Source organism: Arvicola amphibius, chromosome 2, assembly GCF_903992535.2.
Source record: "Arvicola amphibius chromosome 2, mArvAmp1.2, whole genome shotgun sequence".
NCBI lineage: Eukaryota > Metazoa > Chordata > Mammalia > Rodentia > Cricetidae > Arvicola > Arvicola amphibius.
The window spans coordinates 545,641-572,045 of NC_052048.2; the positions used below are offsets into that span (position 1 = coordinate 545,641).

General features: G+C 39.8%; 1 protein-coding gene across 1 annotated transcript; it reads left to right on the forward strand.

Annotated features, from left to right (window-relative positions):
• The first annotated feature begins 1,999 nt into the window (after positions 1–1,999).
• LOC119806464 (antigen-presenting glycoprotein CD1d-like) lies at positions 2,000–15,177 on the forward strand. Its single transcript, XM_042054448.1, has 4 exons — positions 2,000–2,015; positions 10,418–10,696; positions 11,119–11,397; positions 14,951–15,177. The coding sequence occupies exons 1-4, from the start codon at positions 2,000–2,002 to the stop codon at positions 15,175–15,177; spliced, it is 801 nt and encodes a 266-aa protein (XP_041910382.1).
• The last annotated feature ends 11,228 nt before the right edge of the window (positions 15,178–26,405 follow it).

Sequence of the window (26,405 nt, forward strand, 5' to 3'; positions counted from 1 at the left end):
ATATAAATCCATGAGTTTGTATACTTCCTGTTATTGCTGTTATTCAGCTTTCATCCACAGTGGTCAGAATGTAGGGTATTATTTCAATTTTCTTATATCTTGAGACTTGGTTTGTGTCCAAGTATGCTGTTAATTTTAGAGAAAGTTCTATGAGCTACTGAGAATACAGTATATTCTTTTGTGTTTGGATGAAACACTCTGTATATATCTGCTAGATGCACTTGATTTATGACATCATTCAACTCCAGCATTTCTCTGTTTGGTTTTGGTTTTTGTCCAGATGACCTGTCTATTTGGCAAAGTGTGGTATTAAAGTCACCCACTATTGGGGGCTGGAGAGATTTCTCAGTGGTTAAGAATACTGACTGCTCTTTCAGAGGACCCAGGTTCAATTCCCGGCATCCACATGGCACCCCACAATTGTTTATAACTCCAGTATCCAACATATTCATACAGATATACATGCAGGCAAAACACCAATGCACACAAAAGTAAAAATAAATTATTTTTTAAAATATGATGAAGGTAAAGTCACCCACTGTTACTGGTTGAAGGTCAATAAGTGGTTATATTTTTGGTTTTGTTTATTTGTTTGTTTTGTTTTATAAGTCCTGGGTATCTATCTTGTGTTTGGTACATGAATGTTTATATCTTCTCTACCCCAAGAGTGGGATCCTCAGAGATTTGGAAGTATTGAGGGAAAGAGGTGTAGTGATGAGCTGCAGGCAGGCCTGCTTTTCTTCCTGCCTGGGTCCCGCACGGCTAGCTTAGCCCCAGAATAATCACACAGAAACTGTATTCATTTAAACACTGCTTGGCCAATTAGCTCTAGCCTCTTACTGGCTTACTCTCACATCTTGCTTAACCTATTTCTAATAATCTGTGTAGCACCACAAGGTGGTGGCTTACCGGGAAAGATTCAGGAATGCAGCCCGCAGCTCCCATCACTACAGAATGGCGCCCACATGGATGACTGGATCCACAGAAAGCTTGAGAAAGCTTGGGAAAGCTTGGGAAAGAATAGAGTAAAGCATGTTTTCTCAGTAGCAGCAATTTCTCAGGTTTGGCTTTGCTTGCTAGAGCAAGCGCTCTCATCTAAGAGAGGCTTCCTGACTCAGCTTTAGCTGCAAAACCCTGCAGCCCTTTTAAGAGGTCCTGCCACGAAACAAACGGTGTTGATGAAAAGCTTTTCAGTTTTCAGCTGTAGCAGGAAAAAAGTTGTGCTGTTTTAAAATGCCAGCTTTCTGGGCCATCCTACCAGGGCAAACTCTTTCAAGCAGGCGGTCCTGACTATGGAGCTTTTGATTGTTGTTTAACAACAATCTTGCTTGCTGGCAGGGACCTTGAACGGCCACAGAGTTGTGGTGATTAACATGGCTACAGCCCATACCTCAGCCACAAGGCTGGAATCGTAGAAAGCTAAAGAATGGGCTGGATCTAGCTGTCAAAGCCACGGCTTTAATCCTGCCTATATTGCTTGGTAAATTAAAGACTCGTGTGGTCAGAAAAAGAGAAATGTACAGTGAAGAAAGATTCAAAGACAAAGAAAACCTCTAAATGGTTTACAGTGTGTTAAAATTATATGCAGGCTAACGGTTAAAGTTCTTAAAAAACAAACAAAGAAAAAAGAAAGAGAGAAGTTTGTTGTGGTGGTACACACCTTTAATCCCAACACTTGGGAGGCAGAGGTAGATTGACCTCTGTGACTTCAAGGTGTGGCAGGACACACCTTTAATCCCAATGCCTGGGAGGCAGAGACAGACAGATCTATGTGAGTTCAAGGTGTTGTAGAACACACCTTTAATCCCTGCACTGGGGAGGCAGAGGCGGGTGGATCTCTGAGAGTTCAAGGACAACATGGTTTACAGAGTTATTCCAGGACAAAGATATACAGAGAACCTGTTTCAAAAAGTAAAAGTAAAAATAAAAGAAATAGAGGTTAAAACAAAGCTGCACAAAGATGGAAAATACACAGAGAACCTTGATACTGTATGCTATTATGCTCTCTTTGAATTGTTTGAATGCTGAGGAAGAAGCAACATCTGCTAAAAGATATTTGTCTATAAATGCTGCTGAACTAATCCAAGAAAGATATCTTGAAAATACCTTGACTTCAGAATTTGGATCTAAGGATATGATACTTTGGAAAAGAGATTCTTCTTTTGTTTTTACAGAAAATGAGACTCTGTGGATTGCTTCTATCCCAATATGGTATGATAGACCACGCCCTCCTGAAAGGTTGCTGTGAACACCTTCAGAAAATTACTTCACCCAACTGATGACTGAGATGAACCTGGCACACAGGTTACACCATGAAAGATCTGATTAACAGCGTCCCCATTCAGCATGCAGCAGTTTGGAGAGAAATAACTGCGCCCATGTTCCCAAATATTGTTTATAAATATTCTTTTACATTTAAAGGGGGAGATGATACAGATATGAATAATTTACATTGGTATAAATTTTGCCTTATTGATAGAAATTTAAGGTCTATTTTGTTATATGTATATGTATTTCTGATACTGATTAATGTATTGTGATTGTGTAGTTCATTTTAAAAATGTAATGTATATAGGTTGTTAATCAATAATAGTAAAGCTTGTAGTCATGTTAGTTAGATTTTCTAGATGTATAGAGATATATTTCAGTTAGATAGGCATTCTTCATATCTTTCAAAGACTGCAGAATATGGCATTTAATGTTTTAATAACTTAGGGCTTTTCATGACAATGAGACACGTATGCTCCTGGCAGCACCAATCTACTTCAAGAAGATGATGGGCATCGAAGAGGATCCTTATGGAGTTTGATAGCAATTTGCGCAAGAAACTGCTCTTGCCTGGACTATTGCATAAACTGGACACAGAGAACCCTCAGAGAGAGGACTGCTAAACTTGCCTAAAAGTGAGATGATCTTTTGGGGTTCCTGATTCATGAAAGAGTCTGCAAGACATTCTGCAGGACACAGCAGAAAGTGACTGAACTGTCTTCGAAATTTCCTGCTGCATAGAAATGTCTGCTGGATATTTATGGGCCTGTAGGCCGAAGATGGATGCCCCAACAGTACAAAAGAACTTTGGGTGACTGTCCAGGTAGCAAGATGTCTCTGTGATTTCTAGAGTTTGGAAGTTGATTATTTCTTGTTTATTTAGGTAGTATTATATCTTTCTGGAGTCTTTGATGGAGTTGAAGAATGGATAGATAGTTATAGTTTTCTTAGTTATGATGAAAGATAAAGTAGATATAAATACTGTAACTGTAATTCTTACTTGATAACTGTTTTGTTATATGTAATTTTGCTATGTTAAAGTTAAAGCCTTTTTTTGTTTAAACAGAAAAAGGGGAAATGATGTGGGAGAGTCTTCTATTTGTGTTGATTTCATTCGTTAATAAAGAAACTGCCTTGGCCAGCCCTTAGGTGGGTGGAATAGACAGAACAGGAAGAAGGAAGTAAGGTAGATGGCTCAGTCAGATGCTACGCCTCTCCTAAGTTAGACAGACTGCCATGCCTCTGCTCAGGGAGAGAGATGCGATGGAGCCAGCCGTTCAGACATGCTGAATCTTTCCTGGTAAGAAACCACTTTGTGGTGCTACACAGATTATTAGATATGGGTTAGTAAAGATATGAGTAAGAGGCTGAAAATATTGGGTCAGGAAGTATTTAAAAGAATACAATTTGTGTGTTGTTATTTCGGGGCATAAGCTAGCCAGGAGGCAGAAAGCCGGGCGGCGGAACGCAGCCTGCAGCACATCACTACAGAATGACATCTGTAGTTACATTTCTACCTCTGATATTATTTTTTTTTGTTTTTTTTGTTTTGTTTTGTTTTTTGTTTTTGTTTTTCAAGACAGGGTTTCTCTGTGGCTTTGGAGCCTGTCCTGGAACTAGCTCTTGTAGACCAGGCTGGTCTCGAACTCACAGAGATCCGCCTGCCTCTGCCTCCCGAGTGCTGGGATTAAAGGCGTGCGCCACCACCGCCCGGCCTCTGATATTATTTGTATAATGACATTGTTTACGTTTGGGGATATTGTCCTCATTTATTGCACAGTTGTTTTTCAGGTTTTTTAGATACATAGAAATTATATTTAGTATAGATAGTATAATCTTCGACCTCTTTGAAGAGCTGTAGAAAATGGCCTTTAATCTAACCTAGTGTTTTGTACTTATGAGACACAATCACTCCTGGCAACACCACTCTACTCCCGAGATAATGTTGAGCACCAAACGCACTCCACTGGGAGCTTGTCTTCTTCTTGGCAGAACTGGCCTTTGGGCAAAGAAAAGCCCATACTTCAACTACTGACAAAGATACAGAATATCCATAAGTGGATAAAACAGGATTGTCTAATCTTGCCAAGACAGGGTAGGACAGTTCTACAAAAAGTTCCTTGCCTTTGAAAAATGTTATGTCAGTTGTGTTAGGCCTTAGCCAAAGTTGATTGCCTCAACATTGCAAAACAAAACTTTGGGTGACTGCCCAGGTAGTTAGTTGTCTCTGTCATTTGTTGCACATTTTGGAAGTTTCTTGTTTGTACTTCCTGGTTGCTTAAGTAATGTTACTTCCCTTCTCAGATCTTTGATGGGGTTGAAGATTAGATAATTGTAGTTACCCTCTACATTATTTAGACTCCTTGAAATAGAATGTTTAGTAAAACTTTTGTTATATGTTTCTTCTTAATATTTTGTTGTTTGTAATTTTATATTTATTATTTGCTCCTATTGAATATAGTTGTATTTGGTTTGGTTCTGTCTTATTTAGACAAAAGGGGGAGATGAAGGGGAAGCCTAGCCAAAAACCTTGTTTTGTAAGGCGTGTCCCCCTTTGTCTAAAGTCGTGTCCCCCTTAGGCTAATATTGACTTATAAAATCTTGTGGGCCTGCGGCCGCCTGCTCTTTGTTTTCCTGTGCTCCTCGCTGGAACCTTGGATCTGTAAGTTCCCTTGCCTTTCCTTTATTAAAGCTGAATTATATATATTAAAGCTAGTCTGGTGAATCATAACTGCCGATCAACCACGCACCTTCAAGTAATGATATTTAAAGTTTTTCTTTTTATTTATTTAATTTTTAAAGATTTTATTTATTATGTATACAGTCCTCTGCCTCTGTGTCTGCCTGTGCACCAGAAGAGGGCACCAGATCTCATCATAGGTGGTTGTGAGCCACTATGTGGTTGTGGAAATTGAACTCACGACCTCTGGAAGAGCAACCAGTGCTCTTAATCTCTGAGCCATCTCTCCAGCCTTTGAAGTTGTGTGTGTGTGTGTGTGTGTGTGTGTGTGTGTGTGTGTGTGTATTTGGTCTTGTCTCTATTTGGTGTGCATTCTCTTCTCTGGTTCCTGTTGCCTACTCTATATCCTAGGCAAGTGGACTTCTTAGTAGAGAATGTTTCTTCCTGTCAGCCAGTGACATAAAGAATGGAGATAGGCTAGAACAGAAGGCTGAAAAGTCCACAGTAATGAGCTATGTGGATCCTGGGTCTCCACCGAGAAGTGGAGTCTCCAGGGAATGGGAGCTAAATGCAGGGTTTCTGCACAGTGCTACAGGACTATGAGTAAGTCTGGAGAGACCAGAGTGGAGGGCAAAAAATATAGTGAAAATCTACTGTGTCTCAGTTTCTGTGAGTTTATATGTGCATCAGTCCTACTGTATTTAAGCCGTGTTGTTCTCCAGCTCCTCTAACTTTCATAATCTTTCTGCCTTCACTTACACAGAGTTCCCTAAGCCCTGAGGGAACATTCATTCCATGTAGGACTGAGTTTTCGAATGTCTGTTACTCTCTGCACATTATCCATTTGTGAGTCTCTGTTCCCATCTACTGCAGACCAAAGTTTCTCTGATGATGACTGTGCAAGACACTGACCTATGAGTAAAGAAGAATATCATTAGGAGTCACTGTATTGCTGTGTGACTTAATCATAACAGTAGAATCTTGTTTTCCCTTAGGTCCCAAGTCTACATAGTCTCAGGTTCTAATACAGATTGTTGTTTGCAACTTAGGTCAGGTAGGGCATTTATATGAGGAAACATTAGGAGACTTTAAGAAGCTTTCTGTGAAGATTAAGCCATGATGGAACGGACAAGTTACATTAGAAAAAGTTAGAATATAAGCTATGAAAATTCACATTCCAAGAATTAAAGGTGACCCAACTCCAGTCTGCCCTTGGTTGCTTTCCAGGGTTCATTACCTTCTTTTAGACCCTTTCTCCTCTTTGGAATTCACCAGACCCTGTACCCCATTCTACCAGCAATCCTCTAGCCAGCTTATGTGGTGCAGAGATGCAAATAACCTATCTGCACATCAGGCAGAGCTCCACCAAACTCCAGGCACCTCCTGCTGCTGTGCCAGGCCCACCAGACTCAGCCATGTCCACATTTCTGTGCTCTGGCCCAGCCTTATGAGTCTGGGGGAAGATACTACTGGATCTAACTTCCAGACCTACACCAGGGTCAACAAACAGTGCCTGACCCAGCCTGATTAAGTCCTGTCTGTGTATTTCCTAACCTCCGGGTTCAGGCCAGATTGCACAACCTATGCACCAGTCCAGTCAGACACACAACCAACTCAAGAAGCATATATGCCTAAGTCTCAGCATTAAAACAATATGAAAGTCAAGACAGTACATTCCCCTAAAAATCCACCAGTCCTATAGAAGTGTTCTCCATTGAGAATTGCCCAGATGAACTCCAGAACACAGAATTTAAAAAAAAAAAAAACATAAATATCATCAAAGACTTCAAGAGGATAATGGAGATGCAAACAGATCAATGAATATAATGCGAATAAACTCAAAGAGAAAAAATACCTAAGTGATATGTTCAAGAAAACACAAACAACAAGACTAAGTGTAACAACAAAAATAATCTAAGATTGAGAATCAAGCTCAATAAAAGATAAAAATAGTGAACAGAACTGAAGCTAAAATGAAGGAGAAATTGAAGAACCCAATAACCCAACTAGAAAACTCATGGGAAAGCCTTGCAAGTACAATGGATCAAACAGAGGGCAGAATATCAGGATGTGAAGATAAAGTAGAGGAGTTAGGCCACACAAAGAAAGAGTCTGAAAAAATTTAAAAGACACAAGAAAGGAATAAGTAGAAAATGGGGTCACTAGAAAAAGACAAACTCTTTAAATTATAATCATAATAATATTGCATAATTACAATGCGTAGTCCATATCTTTAACAGGATCACTAAAGAAAACATTTCCAAAATAAGAAAGACATATCCATACAGATTCAAGAAGCACACAGAACCCCAACTAGACAAGACCAGAATAGAAGTCCCTTATGGTATATCATAGTAAAAGCACTAACAATACAGAACAAAGAAAAAGTATTAAAAGCAGTGAGAAAAATACAAGTCACATAAAAAAGAAAACTCACATTTTCTCAATGGGAACTTAAAAGCCGGAAGAACCTGGAGCAATGAATTCCAAGTTCAAAAGGCCCATGACTGCCAGCCTAGAATACTATTCTCAAGAAAACTATCTGCCATAATGGAAGAAGAAAGAAAATCTTTCCATGACCTAAACATGCTAAAGCAGTTATACCCAGCTGACCATTTCTAAGCAGAACTCAAGAGACAATACTTTGGACTAGAGAGAATAAGTTCAGTGAAGGGGCTCCATAAAGAATGAAACAAAAAAGTGCTCTGATTATTGAAATACAAATTACAATTAAGAACAGAAATTGCAAAAAAACCCTCCAAAGACAAAAACAAACATCAAAAGGATTGTAACCAATACACACCTTTCAATAATAGCTTTAAATGCTAATGGCCTTAGTTTTTAAATAAAAAAAACCCACAGGCTGTCTGCATAGATTAAGAAATTCATTTTGTGGGGCTGAAGGGATGGCACAGTGGTTGAGAGCACTGACTGCTCTTTAAGAGGAGTAAGTTCAATTCTCATCACCCATATGGCAGCTCACAACCATCTGTAACTCCAGTCCCAGGGGATTTGACACCTTCACAGGATGCACATAAAATAGAATGTAAAAGATCCATTTTCTGCTGATTACCAGAAACTCATCTTAGAATGAAAAAGAGATGCCACTTGAAAGCTTGGAAAAATCATTCCAATCAATTCAGTGGGATCAGGAAGCGAGCAGGGGTCTCTTTCCTAATACCGAGCAAAATAGACTTCAAACTAAAACCAATCAGAGGAGACAAAGAAGGCTATTTCATTCAAATTAAGGGAACAATTAACAAAGAAGGCATGATGTATAGCCCTAAGAACATATACACCAAACATTTGGAGAACCCAGTTTCATAAAGGACCTTCTACTGGATTAAAGACATAGCTTAATGTCAACCCATTAATAATAATTGATTGTAATACCCCCACTTTCTCTAATGCATCTGAATAAAAAATAACAAATAAATGGTATCATATGCAATAAAAGTTAAAATGGACAGCAAACAAGTCTCTAATAAGTACACAAATTAATGGAGATTAAACAATGCATCACTGAATGATGAATAGAAAATAGAAGAAATAAGAAAAGAAAAATATCCTGGAACTAAACAAAAATGAAAATACAGCAAAATGAACCCTCTGTACTATTTTAAAAAATATCAGAAAGAGCAAAGAAAAGACTTACTGTCGCAATCCCAAAACCTGGAAAAATAAGAATAAACGAATCCAAAGTTAGATAGCAAGAAATAAATATCAAAGTAGAGACAGAAGCAAAGAGAAGAAAAAAAGAATCAATGGATCTAAGAACAGATTCTCGAGATGATAAACAACAAAATCAACAGAACCTTGGCCCAACTAGTCCAAAGAAAAAGACAACCCAAATTATCAGAATCAGAAATAAACCGAGAAACATGGACATGAAAAAATTCAGAATATACACAGGAATAATTTAACACCATGCACTTCATTAATTAGGAAAAACTAAAATAAATGGATATATTTCTAAATTCATCCAAACCAGCAAAATTAAACCAAGAAAAGGTTAATAACCTAAACAGACCCATAATAAATGAGGAAATTGAAACAGTAATAAAAAGCCTTCCAACTAAAAGAGAAAATTCCATGTCAAAGTAGATTCATAGCGTAATTCTAACAGACTTATATAGAAGATCTCTATCCAATTCTAATTAAATTATAATTATTTTATTTTGATTTTTCAGACAAGGTTTCATGTGTAATAGCCCTAGGTATCCTTAATAAAATCATTGCAAAATGAATACCGGCAAATAAAATAAATATTATCTACCAAGACCAAGTTGAATTTATCACAGACATTCAGCGACAGTTCAGCACGGGAAAATCACTATCAGTGTAATAAGTCAAACAAATGGAATTAATGACAAAAAAATCACATGGTATCACAAATACGACGTTATGTCTCACTATTAACATTGAGATGGCAAACCGGTCTCAACCTTTCTTTAGTGTAAGGGAAAGAAGGTAGAGAAAAGTTGATTGCTCAGAGGTGCTGATTAAAGCTGCATTCCAACAATCAACCACGAGGGGGCGACTTTGTAAAAGAATAATTCCTTTGCCAGAGCTCGCTCTTCCAGATTTGGCTTGCGCTTTGCCAAAAACCCAGAGCTGTTGTCCTCAGGCAGTGTGAAGAGAAAAGTGGAGAAGTCGGAGCCTAGGGCTGTGTAAACTTCTCGCGCCATGTGGTACCTACCGTTGTTTTGGGTGTTCCCGTGGATCTGGGTACAACCTGAATGTGAGTAGAAGTGTGCATGCACGAAAGGGCCTAGAGAAGGAAGAAGAGTGCAGGGCTAGCAGCACTGTGATGGGGTGGGTGGAGGCCGACCTTGGTGGGCTTGAAGCACTATGGTGGGCAGAACATATGCTGATCCCTCTCAGAGCTAAATGCAGTTCTGAACCATAACTTCCTTTTGCAACCCAGCCCACTGACTTGGTTGCTTACTGTGTTTATTTGGGTTTCAGCCCAGCAAAAGAATTTCCCCTTCTGCTGCCTATAGCCCTCTTCCTTCCCAAACAATAGTTGCTCAAACACGAATGGCTTGGCCTGGCTGGGGGATCTGCAAACGCACTGGTGGAGTAATGCCTCGGACACCATTGACTTCGTGAAGCCTTGGTCCCAGGGCAAATTCAGTGACCAGCAGTGGGAGCACTTGCAGCGTATATTTCAAGTTTATCGATTCAGCTTTACCAGGGACATACAGGAATTTGTCAAAATGGTGCCTAATATACACTGTGAGTGGAGGGATGGAGCCCTGGAAAGGTACCTACTGGGTGATAGAGAATCCCAGACCCCAACTGTCTAGAGAGATCCTTGTCTCTTCTGAAAATAATCCCCGTCTCTGTTCCAGGACACTGCAATTATTTTCTTCAACTGGGACCTAACTGTTATCTCCATGCCAATTTCTTCTCCTTTCATCCAAACTTCTTAACCATACTTGAATCTCTAGCCACTCTCATTTACAGATCCCATTGAGATCCAGTTGTCTGCTGGGTGTGACCTGTACTCTGAGAACGCTTCAGAAAACTTTTTATATGCAGCATATCAAGGAGAATATATCCTGAGTTTTCAAGGAACTTCCTTTCAGAAGGCCCCAGATGCCCCACCTTGGACAGAGTTGGTCATTAAAGTGCTCAGTGGTGATCCTGGGACAACGGAAACAGCGCAACGGCTTCTGTATGACATCTGCCCCAAGTTTGTCCATGGCCTCCAGGAGGCAGGGAACCCAGAGCTAGAGAGAGAAGGTCAGCCTGCTAGCCTCACCCCGGCTCTCCCTATGTTTTCCCATCACTGCAAGCTTTAGAGAAAGGGTAAGGCCTAGGAGGGGGTGAATAAGGCATGTGGGGTTTACTCTTGTCACTGACAATCACTCTTATGATTTAAATAAACACTGGGGATCAGAACTGATCCAGGTGGTATTTGAGACATGCTATATCAGCTGAACTCAGGGTGTTCTAGAGTACTTTCATAAAACACTTGCATCAGGGAAGGGGTAGAGATGTCAGGGATGGTTTCCCTAGTCACAGTGATACAAATGGATTTAGACTAATAGGCAACATCATCTCCAGAAGTGGACCTGTGGAAAGCATGAACTTGATAGGAATTCTGGAGCCTCTATTATAGATGTTCTTGCTTTAAGATATTTTTATTCTCTCTCTGGGTACAGAGAAGCCCGTGGCCTGGTTGTCCAGTGGCCTCAGTCCTAAACATGGTCATCTACAGTTGGTGTGTCATGTCTCTGGCTTCTACCCAAAGCCTGTGTGGGTGATGTGGATGCAGGGTGAGCAGGAGCAAAATAGTCCTCAGAGGAGTGACTGCCTGCCCGATGCTGATGAGACATGGTATCTCCGAGCAACCCTGGATGTGGAGGCTGGAAAGGAGGCTGGCCTGGCCTGCTGCGTGAAACATAGCAGTCTAGGAGGACAGGATATCACCCTCTATCGGGGTAAGAAAAACAACTGTAGCCTGGGTTGAGAGCAAGTAGAGTACCATTCAAGCATGGAGTAAGAACTGAACAAACTGAGTTTCAGAAATGAAACCCCTAACTATTATAGGAGAGAGAGAACGGGGAATTCTAGATACAGAAATCAATCCCAGTAAATTTGAGGTAAGATGTTCTATATATAAGAGGAAAGTAGACCCAGAAACTCAGAAGACCCAGAGGCAAAGGGCAAATAAAGAAGTTCAGAAAGATACATTCCCCAGGATAGAGGACCCAGGGCCCGAGGTATAGCTGTAGGTTATTGATGCCTCCTGTGTGAGCACTGACCACTGTGTTACCAACATATCAGTTCATCCCTTAGCTTTGCAGCAAATACTGCTATTCTGACTTTATAGATAAAGAGGTCAGTGCTAAGATGAGGTAAGCACCTGAAGTCATTCAGAAAATTCAAGATTTGGGGGTAGACAGATTCACATCTGTCTGGATAGCATACAGTCAGATCCTGACGATAGATGGTCAGTCTAAACTCACGAAGACTAAAACGATAGAGTTTAAATAAAGAAAAAAGAATGGCATGGCTTCCTCACATGTACTTAAAATAGGGAACTTGAACTAGTTCTGGGTTCTTTGTTTAGTGATACCTTGTATTCTTCCAGAGCAGTTAGCAAACATTTATCCATGGGTTTTTTATCATCGTTCTAGTACTAATTGTAGTACTAGTACCAATATGTGCTGTAATCGGTTTTGTGATCTACACCAAGAAGCGCTAGTAAGTCTCGCCTTTCATGTGTTCCTTTCCCAACACCCCTGCTTTGTTACCTCCTTTTCTTTCCTAAGGGCCGCTTTCTTTTCTCTCAGCTCCTATCAAGACATCCTGTAGGTCTTCCTTACACCTGTCTTTCCTGAGACTCAGTCCTTCCGGCTTCTAGAACTTCATTCCTTGTTGCTGAGGAACTGAGAATAAAAGAACCTTGAAGAAAGTGAGGAACAACCAACACACCCTTTCAACATTTATTTCAAAAATTAATTTCTTTTTCATTGTATTACAAGTTTGTGAAAGCCCAGGTGGTTTAGAACAAACACAATTGCAAATACACATACCTGCCATGAACGAGCTGTGGGCAGTATTTTATGGGATTTTTACTGAACTGGAAAGCAAAAATCCTGCCCAAACCAATGGTTCCATGTTTGTTGAAAAGTATAAAGTTCAATGCCAATATGGCTGAATTCTGCAGGTTTCAGGAAACCTAGAAATACTTATTTGGGAGGTGAGGTGACATACAGATTTTAATCTCAAATATTTACAAATATCAGCACTGTTCTTTTATCTTAGATCCACACCTGATAGATGTCCATCTAATGACCACCCAAGGGCTTCCTGTTTGTGACTCTTTAAAAGAAAATATTAGTCCTACATTCCATAATGACAACCTTAGGACAGAGTCTCTATTGTAAACATGCATTTATGATTGATGGGTGTATTCTCTTTAAAATAAAATTGAGGAGGTCTCCTGAGGTTTTACTTGGAATCACTGTATTTCAAAAAAGAACTCATAGTGTATATCTACTTACCTTGAGATATTTCCCTCAAACACTGCTATAATTTGCATTTGAAATGTATTCCAACAACCCATTTATTGAAGGTCAAGTTACCAACCCATGGCACTATCAGGAAGTAGTACGTTCATTAGCAGGTGAGGCCTAGTAGAAAGAAATTGACATAATGAGTTCATACAGTCATAGTGGAACAGAAAGTCTCTTTTTCAGTAATGTAATTCATAGATTTAGAAGGGAACTCAAGGCCTTTTTTCTTTTTCTTTTTTTCTAGTCTGAGGAAAAAGAACAGTAGGGCAGACTTAGCTTTATATATAAAAGCCACATTTATGTACATATCATCTTTGATTTCCTTGGTCTGTGTTACCTCACTCAATATGGTGTTTGCTTGATCCATCCATTTGCCCGCAATTTTCAAGATGTCATTATTTGTTAAAAATGGAATGAAATTCAAAACCTAGGAAACATTGGAAAATAAAAACAGAGATTATAATACTAATGCCTTTGAAGAAAATGAAATCTAAAATATGATAACCAATAATTGACTTCTTAAAATGATAAAAATAATTGAACACTTAGTTATGCTGACTTTGAAACAGAGTAGGCACTTCCCTGATAGGGAGAATGCCATTAGAAAGAGAACATGACTTTGTCCCATGTAAAAAGTTAACTGCTGGGTGCTGTACACTGAAAAATGGAGTTACAGCCAAAGGCCAGTGTCTCAAGCATCTGAGCTGACTTAACTGTGTAAACCAGGATTGAACATATCTGCATGGGAGAGTTCACTAATTGGAAACTAAATATGTAGTAGTTCAAGCTATCCCCCCTAAACTGTACACCCACTGGTGTCTATCTTAATTCATATGTAAGGAATTAATGTATGATGGGAAATTACACAGAAAGTCACATACTGTGCCGAATAAGGTCCTTCTTTGTAATGGATACCACTGAAGCTCACTCCCTTAAACTTCATTCTGTGATCTAGTTATTGTCCAGTCTTTATCCCCCTTCCAGTGTACACAGTATATTGTTCCTACTCTTATGGTCTGAAGGGAGAAGCCATGCTCCATGCAAATTCTTTTATTGTTATTGCAATGGACGCCCCAAGATATAACTCAAACTGGTAATTTTAGAACTCTGTGGTGCAGCATACTTGTAATCCAGAATTTTATGGTGGTTAGCCAAAAGGATACCAAGGGTAATGCCCTGTGGGGCTACAGACAGGATTCAAGTACACCTCAATCAGTATAGGAGACATTGACTGTAAACTGCTTTTCTAAAAATGGAAAAATTCAGCTGTTCTAGAATTATAATACTTTCATGGCACACAGATTGTGACCCTGTAATGGCCCCTTGAACAGCATGTTAGGTCTTTTGACTGGGAAGTGGGTCTTTTGGCTGGTTGTAAATCATGGTTGTCTCATTTGTTATAGGAATGTACCTTAATGGCTTATTAATCCTGGTGAATAAACATTTGCATCTCATGATACTAATCTCTAATAGGCATGGTTAGCATTCTACTTATCTTTGGGGAATTTGGGATGCAGTCCTCCCTCACTTAAATTCTACTTTGTGTGACTTAATGTCTCCTAAGAACTGGTAAATTCTTATACCATTAATTCTATTATCAACTATGCTCTCCTACTTCACAGTTTAGCAGTGGAGTGCTACTCTACCCAGAAGAAACCATTTACAAGCTCCACAAAATTAACTACAGACAGATCCTAAACCTAAATGGTAAAAGTGCAGAACTTCTGAAGATATTGGAGAGACCAGTAGTCTCCAAGTTTGGAAAATTTGGTGATATCTCTCCACATGCAATAACATAAGCACTACAGGCACCACCATTTGTGGCTCCCAACTCTCTGCTCTGTGCAGACACAGCCCAGGCAGTGAAGTTATTCAGAGGCTGCCAGAAGAGTGTTGCAAGGATCACTTAGGACTACTTAGGACAAGGCAGGAACACTCTAAACTCTGTGTTTGTCCACTGGCTCCCACCCAGTCAGGGGAGGGGGCACCACACCTGCCGCGAGCCTCAGCAGGCAACTCTACCTAGTTTGGGGACAGCAGCCCCTCACCAGCCAAGGCCAGCCACTCCTCTGCACACGGGGAGAGCAGCCACTTGCACCAAGGCCAGCCACTCCTCCCGACCTTACTCACCTTGACCCACAGCTCCTCCCATCTGTAGAGTGCAACCACTCATTCACCATGTTGCAGCTGCTGAGCTGACAAACTTTCTCCCCACAATGGAGCCCAAGGCGCAGTACATGAGATTGTGATTTCTTCAGGAAGTGCTAAACTGGAAGCCTGGCTTCTGGAAGAACCCACCTATTTGACTGGTGGGGTCTGCTGGAGGCTCTGATTGGTTAATGAGGTCTGAGTGACCAAACCAGGTAGGCAGAAGGGACACAGCTAATCTAAAGACAGACCTATCCCAGACTGACTGCAGATCTAAGTCAAATTCAACAGCAAGTGTCTTGCTAATGTAAATCAATGGGTTAGGTTTTAAAAGGAAGTATACAAATTCAGGAGAGGATAATCAGACAATGTTGAACATGAGGAACATTGGGTAAATCAAGAACATTATAAACAAAGTCCACAATGGAGTTGGGACTGATAACCACAGTTTCTGCCCTTCCGTGAAAAGTCCTGGTTCTGATGATCTGAAACAACCCTTTTCCAAAGGCCCTGATCCCACATCTATACCAGTTCTCCCAAGCATATTCTCGAGATTAGAGACAGAGCTCTGTTGTTGCTCTATACATCAGGGCCTTAGAGAAACCACCCAAAGCCTAGGCAGATTACCAAAGTCAGAGAGGCCTAGTTTCAAATATTTTCTAGAAGTTCTGCACTTACCATTTGACATTTAGGTCTAGAGTCCATTTAGAGTTAATTTGTGGAAATTGTAAATGACATCTGATGTACTATGTAGTACTCCACTACTAAGTAGCAATGTACAAGAATAGAATTGGTGATATAAAGGATTGACCAATACTTAGGAGATAGTAAGCCACACAAAGTACAATTTAGATGAGAGGGCTGCCTCTGAAATATCCTAAAGACAAGTAGTATGTTAATCAGGACTATTAGAGATTTGGATGCTAAAATGTAAATGTTTATTTACCTTTTGTGTATACATGTCTATAGTGATAACAGCAAATGAGATGCTCACCCTTAGAAAGGAAAGAGAGTCTGCCTGTGTAACTCTCTAGAGTGAGCTGGAGCATCATAGTTTTAAGAGGGATTTCTTAGTTGTGTTGAACTGGATGCTGTAAACATCAATTCAATGATATTTTGTTATGTATTTGCTGTTTCTTGGTATCAACTACATACATTAAAACCCAAAAGCATGGTTATAGTAATGATGCCATGTATCATATGAAGAATGTGTTGTGTTTTATCTAAACTTTAGTTGAACAGTTTGTACCTAGGAAATACTAATTTATTACATTATCATATAGTTTCTATTCAGTTTTCTTTTATTTGTAGTTGCTCAGCACTATCTGAAGACAAACAATTGGTACCTTCCTGTGATAACCTGTGACTGCTTACAAAGGATGACCACCACCAGGTTTGCTGACTGTTTTCTATCGTGAAAGAAAGTATCCCCTACATCAGATTACACAGCCTCTTTTCCAGGCAACTGTATTCAATTCATCCCTAATGACATGTGACCTTGTGGTTTTAGGAATGAGGTAGAGTACATAGCCTGGGAAAGACTTGGCAGGATGTACATTCTGTGTATGCAGCTATGAGAAAGCTATCTTTAAAAGTGGGAATTTACATAGAGTGCTATCAGGCTGACATACTATGTCCACTGAGAACTGTATTGTAATGGAGAGTATATGGGCAGTGGAAGTGTAGAGAGAAAGTAAGCTCCACATATGCAGCTATGGGAGAGCCATTGTATATACTGGATGGAGACATGCCTGTGTGGCTGCTTTTGGATATCCTACTTAGAGCTTCTATTGCTGTGAAAAGACTCCATGACCACAGCAACACTTATAAAGGGAAACATTTGATTGAGGCTGGCTTACAGCTTCAGAGGATTTAGTCCATTATCATCATGGCAAAAAGCATGGTGGATGGATGCAAGCAGAAATGGTGCTGGAGAAAAAGCTGAGAGTTCTACATCCAGATCAGCAGGCAGCCGAAAGTGACTATGAAATACTTCAACAAGTCCACACCTCCTAATAGCACTACTCTCCATGGGACATTGGGAGCCATTTTGATTCAAACAACCACAGAATCAAAACCCTTGTAAGTACCTTTTCAACCATGCTCAATAAGTAAGTTCAATAAACTCACTGGTTCCCCAGGATGGACTTTGGTGAAATTGTACTTTGTATCTTCAATGGGGCTTATGGTTATAAGATAGAAATTGCTTCCTCCCCCTTCACAGGGGAGAAAATTCTCACAACAGATCATAACATATTTGTTAATGTTCCTACTTACCAAGGTATTAGAAAAAGGAAGCAGTACATAAAAGGACATGTTAGAAGAATATAAATGTGTAAATGACCATAGTAAAAAAGGACTTAAATATATGAATATGATATAACTGGATTGCTCCAGGATAAAGTAGACTGGAAAGGTTTTACAAGCTATGACAGTCTGAGTAAGTTGTTTAAGGTACATAAGGATGAGACTGAGGGATCATATATTTATTAAAATTTGCAAGGTCAGATCCTAACTATTTCAAGGACTGGCTAAAAGGTATGTCAAACAAAGTTTACTGAGTTGTATCTGACTACTGAAGTATTATAAAGTAGTTAAAAGTACAAAACTAGTATAAAACTGATCTTCTAGTGTAGTGATGAGCTGCGGGCAGGCCTGCTTTTCATCCTGCCTGGCTCCTGGCCACCGGCTAGCTTAAAACCCAAAATAACATCACACAAATTGTATTCTTTTAAACACTGCCTGGCCCATTATTTTCAGGCTCTTACTCACATCTTGACTAACCCATATCTAATAATCTGTGTAGCACCACGAAGTGGTGCCTTACCATTTAGTTTCTAGCATACGTCCATCTTGGGCTGGAGCTTCATCACATCTGGCTTCTCTCTGAGGAGAGGCATGGCGGTCTGTCTAACTTAGGAGAGGCGTAGCATCTGACTGAGCCATCTACCTCACTTCCTTCTTCCTGTTCTGTCTACTCCACCCACCTAAGGGCTGGCCAATCAAATGGGCCAGGCAGTTTCTTTATTAGCCAATGGGAATCCTCCATCATTCTAGGTGTTTAATAATCATTCTTAGAGGCTATTTTAATTTCATTAGAGGGACCAAAAGGCGGAATATTTCTCTCATTTCTAAGCAAGATCAGTGACGTCCCTAGGAACAAAGGCTATTTATTGATCATTTATTGTCCTGTTCATAGAGGCAATGGATAACCCAATCAATGAATTTGAATCATTATCAAGTCTACAAAAGGAGGATCGATGTGGGAAAGATTTCTTCAAGGCTTCAAAGGAAGCCACAGTACATAAAGCAAAGCTTTTGACTTATCCTCACATTGATGGACAACTGATAATAGAGAGACTTGAAGAATCTGAGATTCCTTCCAAGCACAAGTGACCTCTCAAGACTAGATGCTCAACTGGCCTTGACAACACAGAAAGAAAGATTAATTCTGGCAACCTACATTGCTCAGTACTCAAGGAGAAAATTTAATCAAAGACTAAGAGAATTAGTAACAACACAAGCGGTCACACTCTACAAGCATTAGATGTAAGTCTACATGAGATGTTGGATAACAAATCTCACTAATATCTTCTTCTTCATTAAAAGATGTTATCCAGACATGAGACATTAGACCTTGGAATACCTTCCCACAGTAAAGAAGGACAGGGCATTCAAGATATAGGTGAAGCTCACTACAACAGCACATGCTTGATAGGAACAAAACCATCATACAACAATATAAAAACAAGAAAGCCAGGAATGCTGGCCCACCTTTATTCCCAGCACTTGGGAGTCAGTGTTGGGGGATCTCTGAGTTTGAAGCCAGCCTGGTACATAGAGCTACTTTCAGTACAGCTAGAGCTATACAGACAAACCTTGTATTCAAAAATAAACAAACAAAGAAAAATGAAAACTGTAGGCTACCAAACTGTATTAGCAGTTAATTCTAGTGAATCATGTTATTTAGTGATAGAGTTTATAATGGTGGGAAAGTCATGACAGCAAAAGAAGACACCTGACTGATTAGTTTCAACCACAATACAGCAGACACAAAGAACAGGAAATGGGTTGAGGCTATAGAAAATCATATCACATGTCCAATGAGGAATTTCATTCAGAAAGGCTCCTACTACTACTAGTTTCACAAGCAATCAAATGAAAGTTGCCAAGAAGAGGCACATGTTTAAATACATCTTCCTGTCTGGGGAGTTTTTCATTCAACCAATTATATTCTGACCCAGGTCACTATAGGCTCGTGGTCACCAATGAAGAAAATGCAGTTAGTCACTTCAATGATACTCATAGTTTGCAACAGCCCCTACACTGTTGAAATGTTCAAAGTCTCTTCTGACACTCAAGACAATCTCTTGACAGTGACATTTTGTAAAATCAGAAAACAAGTTACATCTTTCCAACATACAATGGTACAGAATACCATTCACAATCCAAAATAGAGAAATGGATATATAGTGAGGGAAGATTGAACCAAGACAAGACTGAAGCATAGCAGGACAAACATCAAATCCTGTAGCTCTGTCTCAGATGCACAGAGCTTCAGTTTCAAGGGCTTAGATGGCCCTACCCCTGCATCTTCTCATAAATCTCTCTCTTTGGTTACTTCTACTCACTATATTCAGTTCTCCATAGAAGATGTCTTATAGTTTAGGCATCTCTATATTTTGTGATATAAAGATACAACCTGGCTGTTGTGGAATATTATTGTAAGATGTGTCATATTTGTTTATATTGTGAAACATTTGTTTTATTCTGTGAAACTGTGATACTTGTGAGTCTAAAATACCTGATGTGCCTAATAATAAGATGAACAGTCAATAGCTTGGCAGGAAAGAATAAGATGGGCTGGCAGGCAGAGAGAATAAATGTGAGGAGGAATCCTGGAGGGAAAAAGGAAGGATAAAAAGGAGAGGAAAGCCAGGGCCAGCCACCTAGCTACATAGCAAGCCACAGAGTAAGAAGTAAAGAAAGGTATACAGAATAAAGAAAAATAAACCCAGAGGCAAAATGTAGATGGGACAATTAGTCAAGAAAAGTTGGCTAGAAACAAGAAAAGCTAAGGCCAGGAATTAATAAGAATTAATAAGCCTCAGTGTGCCAGGCGGTGGTGGCGCACGCCTTTAATCCAAGCACTCGGGAGGCAGAGGCAGGCGGATCTCTGAGTTCGAGGCCAGCCTGGTCTACAAGAGCTAGTTCCAGGACAGTCTCTAGAAACTACAGGGAAACCCTGTCTCAAAAAAAAAAATAAGCCTCAGTGTGTGTCATTTATTTGAGAGCTGAGTGGCAGGCCCACAAAAGAGTAAAAACAACAGGTTTTATCCTCAAAGCTTCATGAAATGAACTCTCACAATCTCTTCACTGGGTTTCTGACTCTGCCAAACATGGATGCCAGTAACAATGCTGAGTATTAACCACAAACTAAGAACCCATTACCTTAAATTTTGACTGTTTCTTGTTTCCAGGACCAGCACACGATGAGTGATCCTGAAAAGCTTAACTTCTTAATTGGGATAGACACTAACACACTTGGACCACATGTGTAGCAGATTTTGTATGAAGTTGCTTCCTGGGACTAGGACTCACTTTGTACAATGTAGTGATGAGGCGAGCAGCATACCAGCACTGGCTGATAATTATAATTCAACAATAAGTCTCTGGCTAATGTAAATCAATGGGTTAGGTTTTAAAAGGAAGTATACAAATTCAGAAAGAGGCTAATCAGCAATGTTGCACAAGAGGAACATTGGGTAACTCAAGAACATTCTAAACAATGTCCACAGTTGTGTTGGGATGAATAACCAGTTTTCACCCTTCTGTGAAAAGTCCTGAGTTCTGAGGATCTGAAACAACCCTTTTCTAAAGGCCCTGACCTTTACCAACTCTCCCCAGCGTATTCCTGAGATTAGAGACGGAGCTCTGTTATTGCTCTATACATCAGGGCCTTAGAGAAACCTCCCAAAGCCTAGGCAGGTTGCCACACTCAGAGAGGACTGGTCACAAGTGTCTTCTAGAAGTTTTGCACTTAGCATTTGACATTTAGGTGTAAGGTCTATTTGGAGTTAATTGTGGAAGTTGTAAATGGCATCTCGTGTACTGTGTAGTACTCCACTACTAAGTCGCAATAAAGAAGAGTAGAATTGGTGATATAAAGGATTGACCAATGTTTAAGAGATAGTAAGTCATGCAAAGTAGAATTTAGCTGAGGGAGGGCTGCTTCAGAAATACCCCAAAGGCAAGTAGTATATTAATCAGAACTGTTAGAGATTTGGATGCTAAGATGTAAATGTTTATTTTCCTCTGTAGTGAAAACAACAAATGAGATGCTCATCCATAGAGAGGATAGGGAGATACCTGTGTAAAGAACTCTCTAGAATAAGCTGGAGAATCATAGTTTTAAGAGGGATTACTTAGTTGTGTTGTGCTAGATGCTGTAAACATCAATTCCATGATTCTTTATTATGTATTTGTTGTTTCTTGGTATCAACTACATACTTGCATTAAAATCCAAAAACGTGGTTACAGTAGTGATACCATGTATCATATGAAGAATATCTTGTGTTTTATCTAAGGTTTAGTTGAACAGTTTGTACCTAGGAAATATTAATTTATTACATTATTTTTTTTTTTGGTTTTTTGAGACAAGAGTTTCTCTGTGGCTTTTTGGAGCCTGTCCTGGAGCTAGCTCTTGTAGACCAGGCTGGCCTCGAACTCACAGAGATCTGTCTGCCTCTGCCTCCCGAGTGCTGGGATTAAAGGTGTGTACCACCACCGCCCGGTTATTACATTATCTTATACAGTTTCTATTTAGCTTTCTTTTATTTGTTGTTGCTCAGCACTATCTGAAGACAAACAATTGGTACCTTGGTATGACCAGCTTTGCCTGCTTACAAAGGATGACCACCACCAGGTTTGCCGACTGTTGATATTCCATTATGAAAGAAAGTATGTATACTCGATCTGAGTACACAGCATCTTCTCCAGGCAACTGTATGCAATTCATCCCTGATGATATATGACCTAGTGGTTTTAGGGATGAGCTGCAGTACATAAAGCAAAGCTTTTGACTTATCCTCACATTGATGGACAACTGACAAAGAGGGACTTGAAGAGTCTGAGATTCCTTCCAAGAACAACTGACCTCTAAAGACTAGCTGCTCACCTGGCCTTGACAAAACAGAAAAAAAGATTAATTTTTGCCCTCTGCATTGGGCTTTAGTACTCGAGAAGAAAGTTTAATCAATGGATAAGAGGATTGGTAACAACACAGGGGATCACACTCCACAGACATTAGATGTAAGTCTACATGAGATGCTATTTAGATAGCAAATCTCACTAATATTTTCTTCTCAATAAAAAGATGTTGTCCAGATGTGAGACATCAAACCTTGGCTCCTGGAGCACCTGCGCACAGCAAAGAAGGACAGGCCCATGATTGTTTTAACCTCCAAATTAAATGATGCTAAATACCTCTTCTCTCCCTATCCAGAAGCTGAATGGGAAGGGCACCATGCTGAATTTGGCTGATAAAACAGGCATAAAAGGGTGTGACGGTTGTGGGCTCATCACTCTGGAGTCCAACTGTAGAAGTCAAATGGAAACCTCTAACAGATGGGGCTATTGTGAGCCCATCAAGAATGTTGGCTCAGTTAAATACATTTGCTTCTATTCTCATTTTCTTCAGTGTCTCATCTTGAATTTTGTTGAATAAAAATCCTTGTGTATCTGTACATTGAAATTTCTCTTACCTGACTTCATGGAATACTTCAAACTGATTTATTCATAGGATTAATGTCCCAAATTCTGGAAAATGTTTGGAGAGAAGGCCACTGTGGCTTCTGGGAGAAATTTTGATATAACAGATAGAAAGACTTAAGGGGAAGTAATTTTCCTTTGTAGAGAACACAAGATGTCTGCATGAAATTTAAAAATACTTGTGCCATATTAGGATGACAAGGATACATGCTGATATGATGAGTTAGAAGCCAATATACAGATTTTAGATCTTTAACATCATTATTACACAACTGATGAAATCTAGAATTTTTCTGTTTCTGAGAAATGGTGGTATACTAGCTATTAAGACAGGGTTTTTACTACTGGATGCTGAAAGGATTCTAAGCAGTTCAGGATTCTCTCTCTCTCTCTCTCTCTCTCTCTCTCTCTCTCTCTCTCTCTCTCTCTCTCTCTCTCTCCCTGTCATCTGTCTCTCTCTGTCATCTGTCTGTCTCTCTCTCTCTATATATATATACATATATATGTGTATATATATAAGTTTTTTTCTTTCATCTGTTGGTAAACAGCAGACAGCTCAGCTGATTCTACAATTTGACTTTTATGAATAACAAGTATTACATGCAGCATGTACAAGCAGATGTCTGAAATCTTCTGACTTAGACATCTTTGGGTATATACCCTAAAGTGTTAGAGCTAGATCATATAGCAGTTCTTGTTCTTTTTATATTTTTTTTAATATTTATTTATTTATTATGTATATAATATTCTGTCTGTGTGTATGCCTGCAGGCCAGAAGAGGGCACCAGACCCCATTAGAGATGGTTGTGAGCCACCATGTGGTTGCTGGGAATCAAACTCAGTACCTTTGGAAGAGCAGGCAATGCTCTTAACCTCTGAGCCATCTCTCCAGCCCCTCTTTTTATATTTTTTAAATTACAGGCTGATTTCCACAGTGGCTTCAACAATCCACACCCACAATAAAAGTGTGTAAGGCTTACTTCTTTCTTTCATGCTCACCAGCATTTTTTATTTTCTTTTTGCTAGTTCTTCTGACTATATTAAATAAAATATCAATGGAAGTTTTGACTTTTATTTCCCTGATAACTAAGGTTAGTCAAAATTTTTTGTCATATATTATTGCCCTTTTCTATCATTCTCTTTAAAAATGTCTGCTCAATTTATTTCACTATTTATTGATTTGGAATTTGATGTGTTTGTGTGTGTGAACATTTTTGAGTTCTTTATATATTCTGAATATCAATACCTTGTCTAGTTATATCTGAAACTGTCTTTCCTATTCTGTAGGCAGTTTCTTTACTTGGATAATTGTCTCTTTGCTATGTAGAAACTTTTAAGTTTCATTCAGTCTTGTCTGTCAGTTTTGGGGATTATTTCCTTTTCTATTAGACTTTTTAGAAAGTCACCACTTTTGCCTATATCTTGAAGTGTTTTTCCTCTAGCAATTCAATACTAAGATCTTACCCCAAGTTCCTTAACTTATTTTAAGTTGGTTTTATACAGGATGAGAGATACACATCTAACTGATTATATTCATAGATATACATCAAGTACTACAAACATGGACATGGATGTCCTGCCTGTATCCCAGTACTATGGATTGGAAGACAAGAGAATCAGAAGACATAGGTCATTTGTAGCTACAGAGTGAGTTGGAGGCTACATGACACACTGTATCAAAAAAATCAATGAATAGATTTATTCAACTACACAAAGATAAACTCTTGAATTGAGTGACAGGGCTAGAAAATGCTCTAGCATATTTATTTTAAAAGCAATAGCAACAATAAAAAAGGAATCCTTTATTTTCTCATTTAGTCAAAACATTTTTTATTTTATTTTCATTAAAAATTTTCGCCTCCTCCCCACCTCCCCCTCCACTCCCCCTCCCTCTCCTGTCCAGAGAGCAGTAAGGGTTCGCTGCCCTGTGGGAAGTCCAAGTCCCCCCCCTCCATCCAGGTCCAGGAAGGTGAGCATCTAAACAGGCCAGGCACCCCCCCCCCAAAGCCAGTATGCGTAGTAGGATCCAAATCCAGTGCCATTGTCCTTGGCTTCTCAGCAGCCCTCATTGTCCGCCATGTTCAGGGAGTCTGATTTTATCCCATGCTTTTTCAGTCCCAGTCCAGCTGGGCTTGGTAAGCTCCGAATAGATCAGCCCCACCATCTCAGTGGATGGGAGCACCCCTCGCAGTCCAGACTTCCTTGCTCATGTTTTCCCTCCTTCTGCTCCTCATTTGGACCTTGGGAGCTCAGTCCAGTGCACCAATGTGTGGATCTATCTCTATCTCCATCCATCGCCAGATGAAGGTTCCCTCACTGTCCTGACTTTCTTTCTCATGTTCTCCCTTCCTTCTGCTCCTCGTCAGGACCTTGGGAGCTCAGTCCGGTGCTCCAATGTGGGGCTCTGTCTCTATCTCCATCCATCGCCAGGTGAAGGTTCTATAGTGATATGCAAGATATTCATCAGTATGGCTATAGGATCTGGCCTTTTCCAACTCCGTCTCCTCAGCTGCCCATGGAACTAGCTGGGGGCATCTCCCTGGATACCTGGGAACCCCTCTAGAGTCAAGTCTCTTAATAATCCTAAGATGGCTCCCTTAATTAGGATATATGCTTCCCTGCTCCCATATCCACCTTTCCTATATCCCAAGCATCCCATTCCCCCAAGCTCTCCCCATCCTCCCCTTCATGCTTTTCTTTCCCCATCTCCCCTTGCCCCCAAACCACCCCACCCCCAAGTTCCCAATTTTTGCCTGGCAAACTTGTCTACTTCCAATATCCAGGAGGATAACTTTGTTTCTCTTTTGTTTCACTTTCTTATTGTCTTCTCAAGGATCACGAATTATAGGCTCGATGTTCTTTATTTATGGCTAAAAACCGATTATGACCAGCTTCTGTAAAGCAGAGGACACTGTCACTAAGACACAAAGGCAGCCTACTGACTGGGAAAAGATCTTCACCAACCCTGCAACTGACAAAGGTCTGATCTCTAAAATATATAAGGAACTCAAGAGACTAGACTTCAAAATGCTAATTAACCCATTTAAAAAATGGGGCTCTGAACCAAACAGAGAATTCTCAACAGAAGAAGTCCAAATGGCCAAAAGACACTTAAGGTCATGCTCAACCTCTTTAGCTATCAGGGAAATGCAAATCAAAACAACTTTGAGATACCATCTTACACCTGTCAGATTGGCTAAAATCAAAAACAACAATGATAGCCTTTGCTGAAGAGGTTGTGGGGTAAGGGGTGCACTCATCCATTGCTGGTGGGAATGCACACTTGTGCAACCACTTTGGAAAGCAGTGTAGTGGTTTCTCAGGAAATTCGGGATCAACCTACCCCAGGACCCAGCAATTCCACTCTTGGGAATTTACCCAAGAGATGCCCAATCATACTACAAAAGCATTTGTTCAACTATGTTCATAGCAGCATTATTTGTAATAGCCAGAACCTGGAAACAACCTAGATGCCGTTCAGTGGAAGAATGGATGAAGAAACTGTGGAA

Excerpts from the sequence above, each read along its gene's own strand:
- LOC119806464 (XM_042054448.1), top strand. Across the intron at positions 10,697-11,118 it reads CCCAGAGCTAGAGAGAGAAG|AGAAGCCCGTGGCCTGGTTG; the intron begins GTCAGCCTGCTA and ends CTCTGGGTACAG. Across the intron at positions 11,398-14,950 it reads GGATATCACCCTCTATCGGG|TCAGGGGAGGGGGCACCACA; the intron begins GTAAGAAAAACA and ends GCTCCCACCCAG.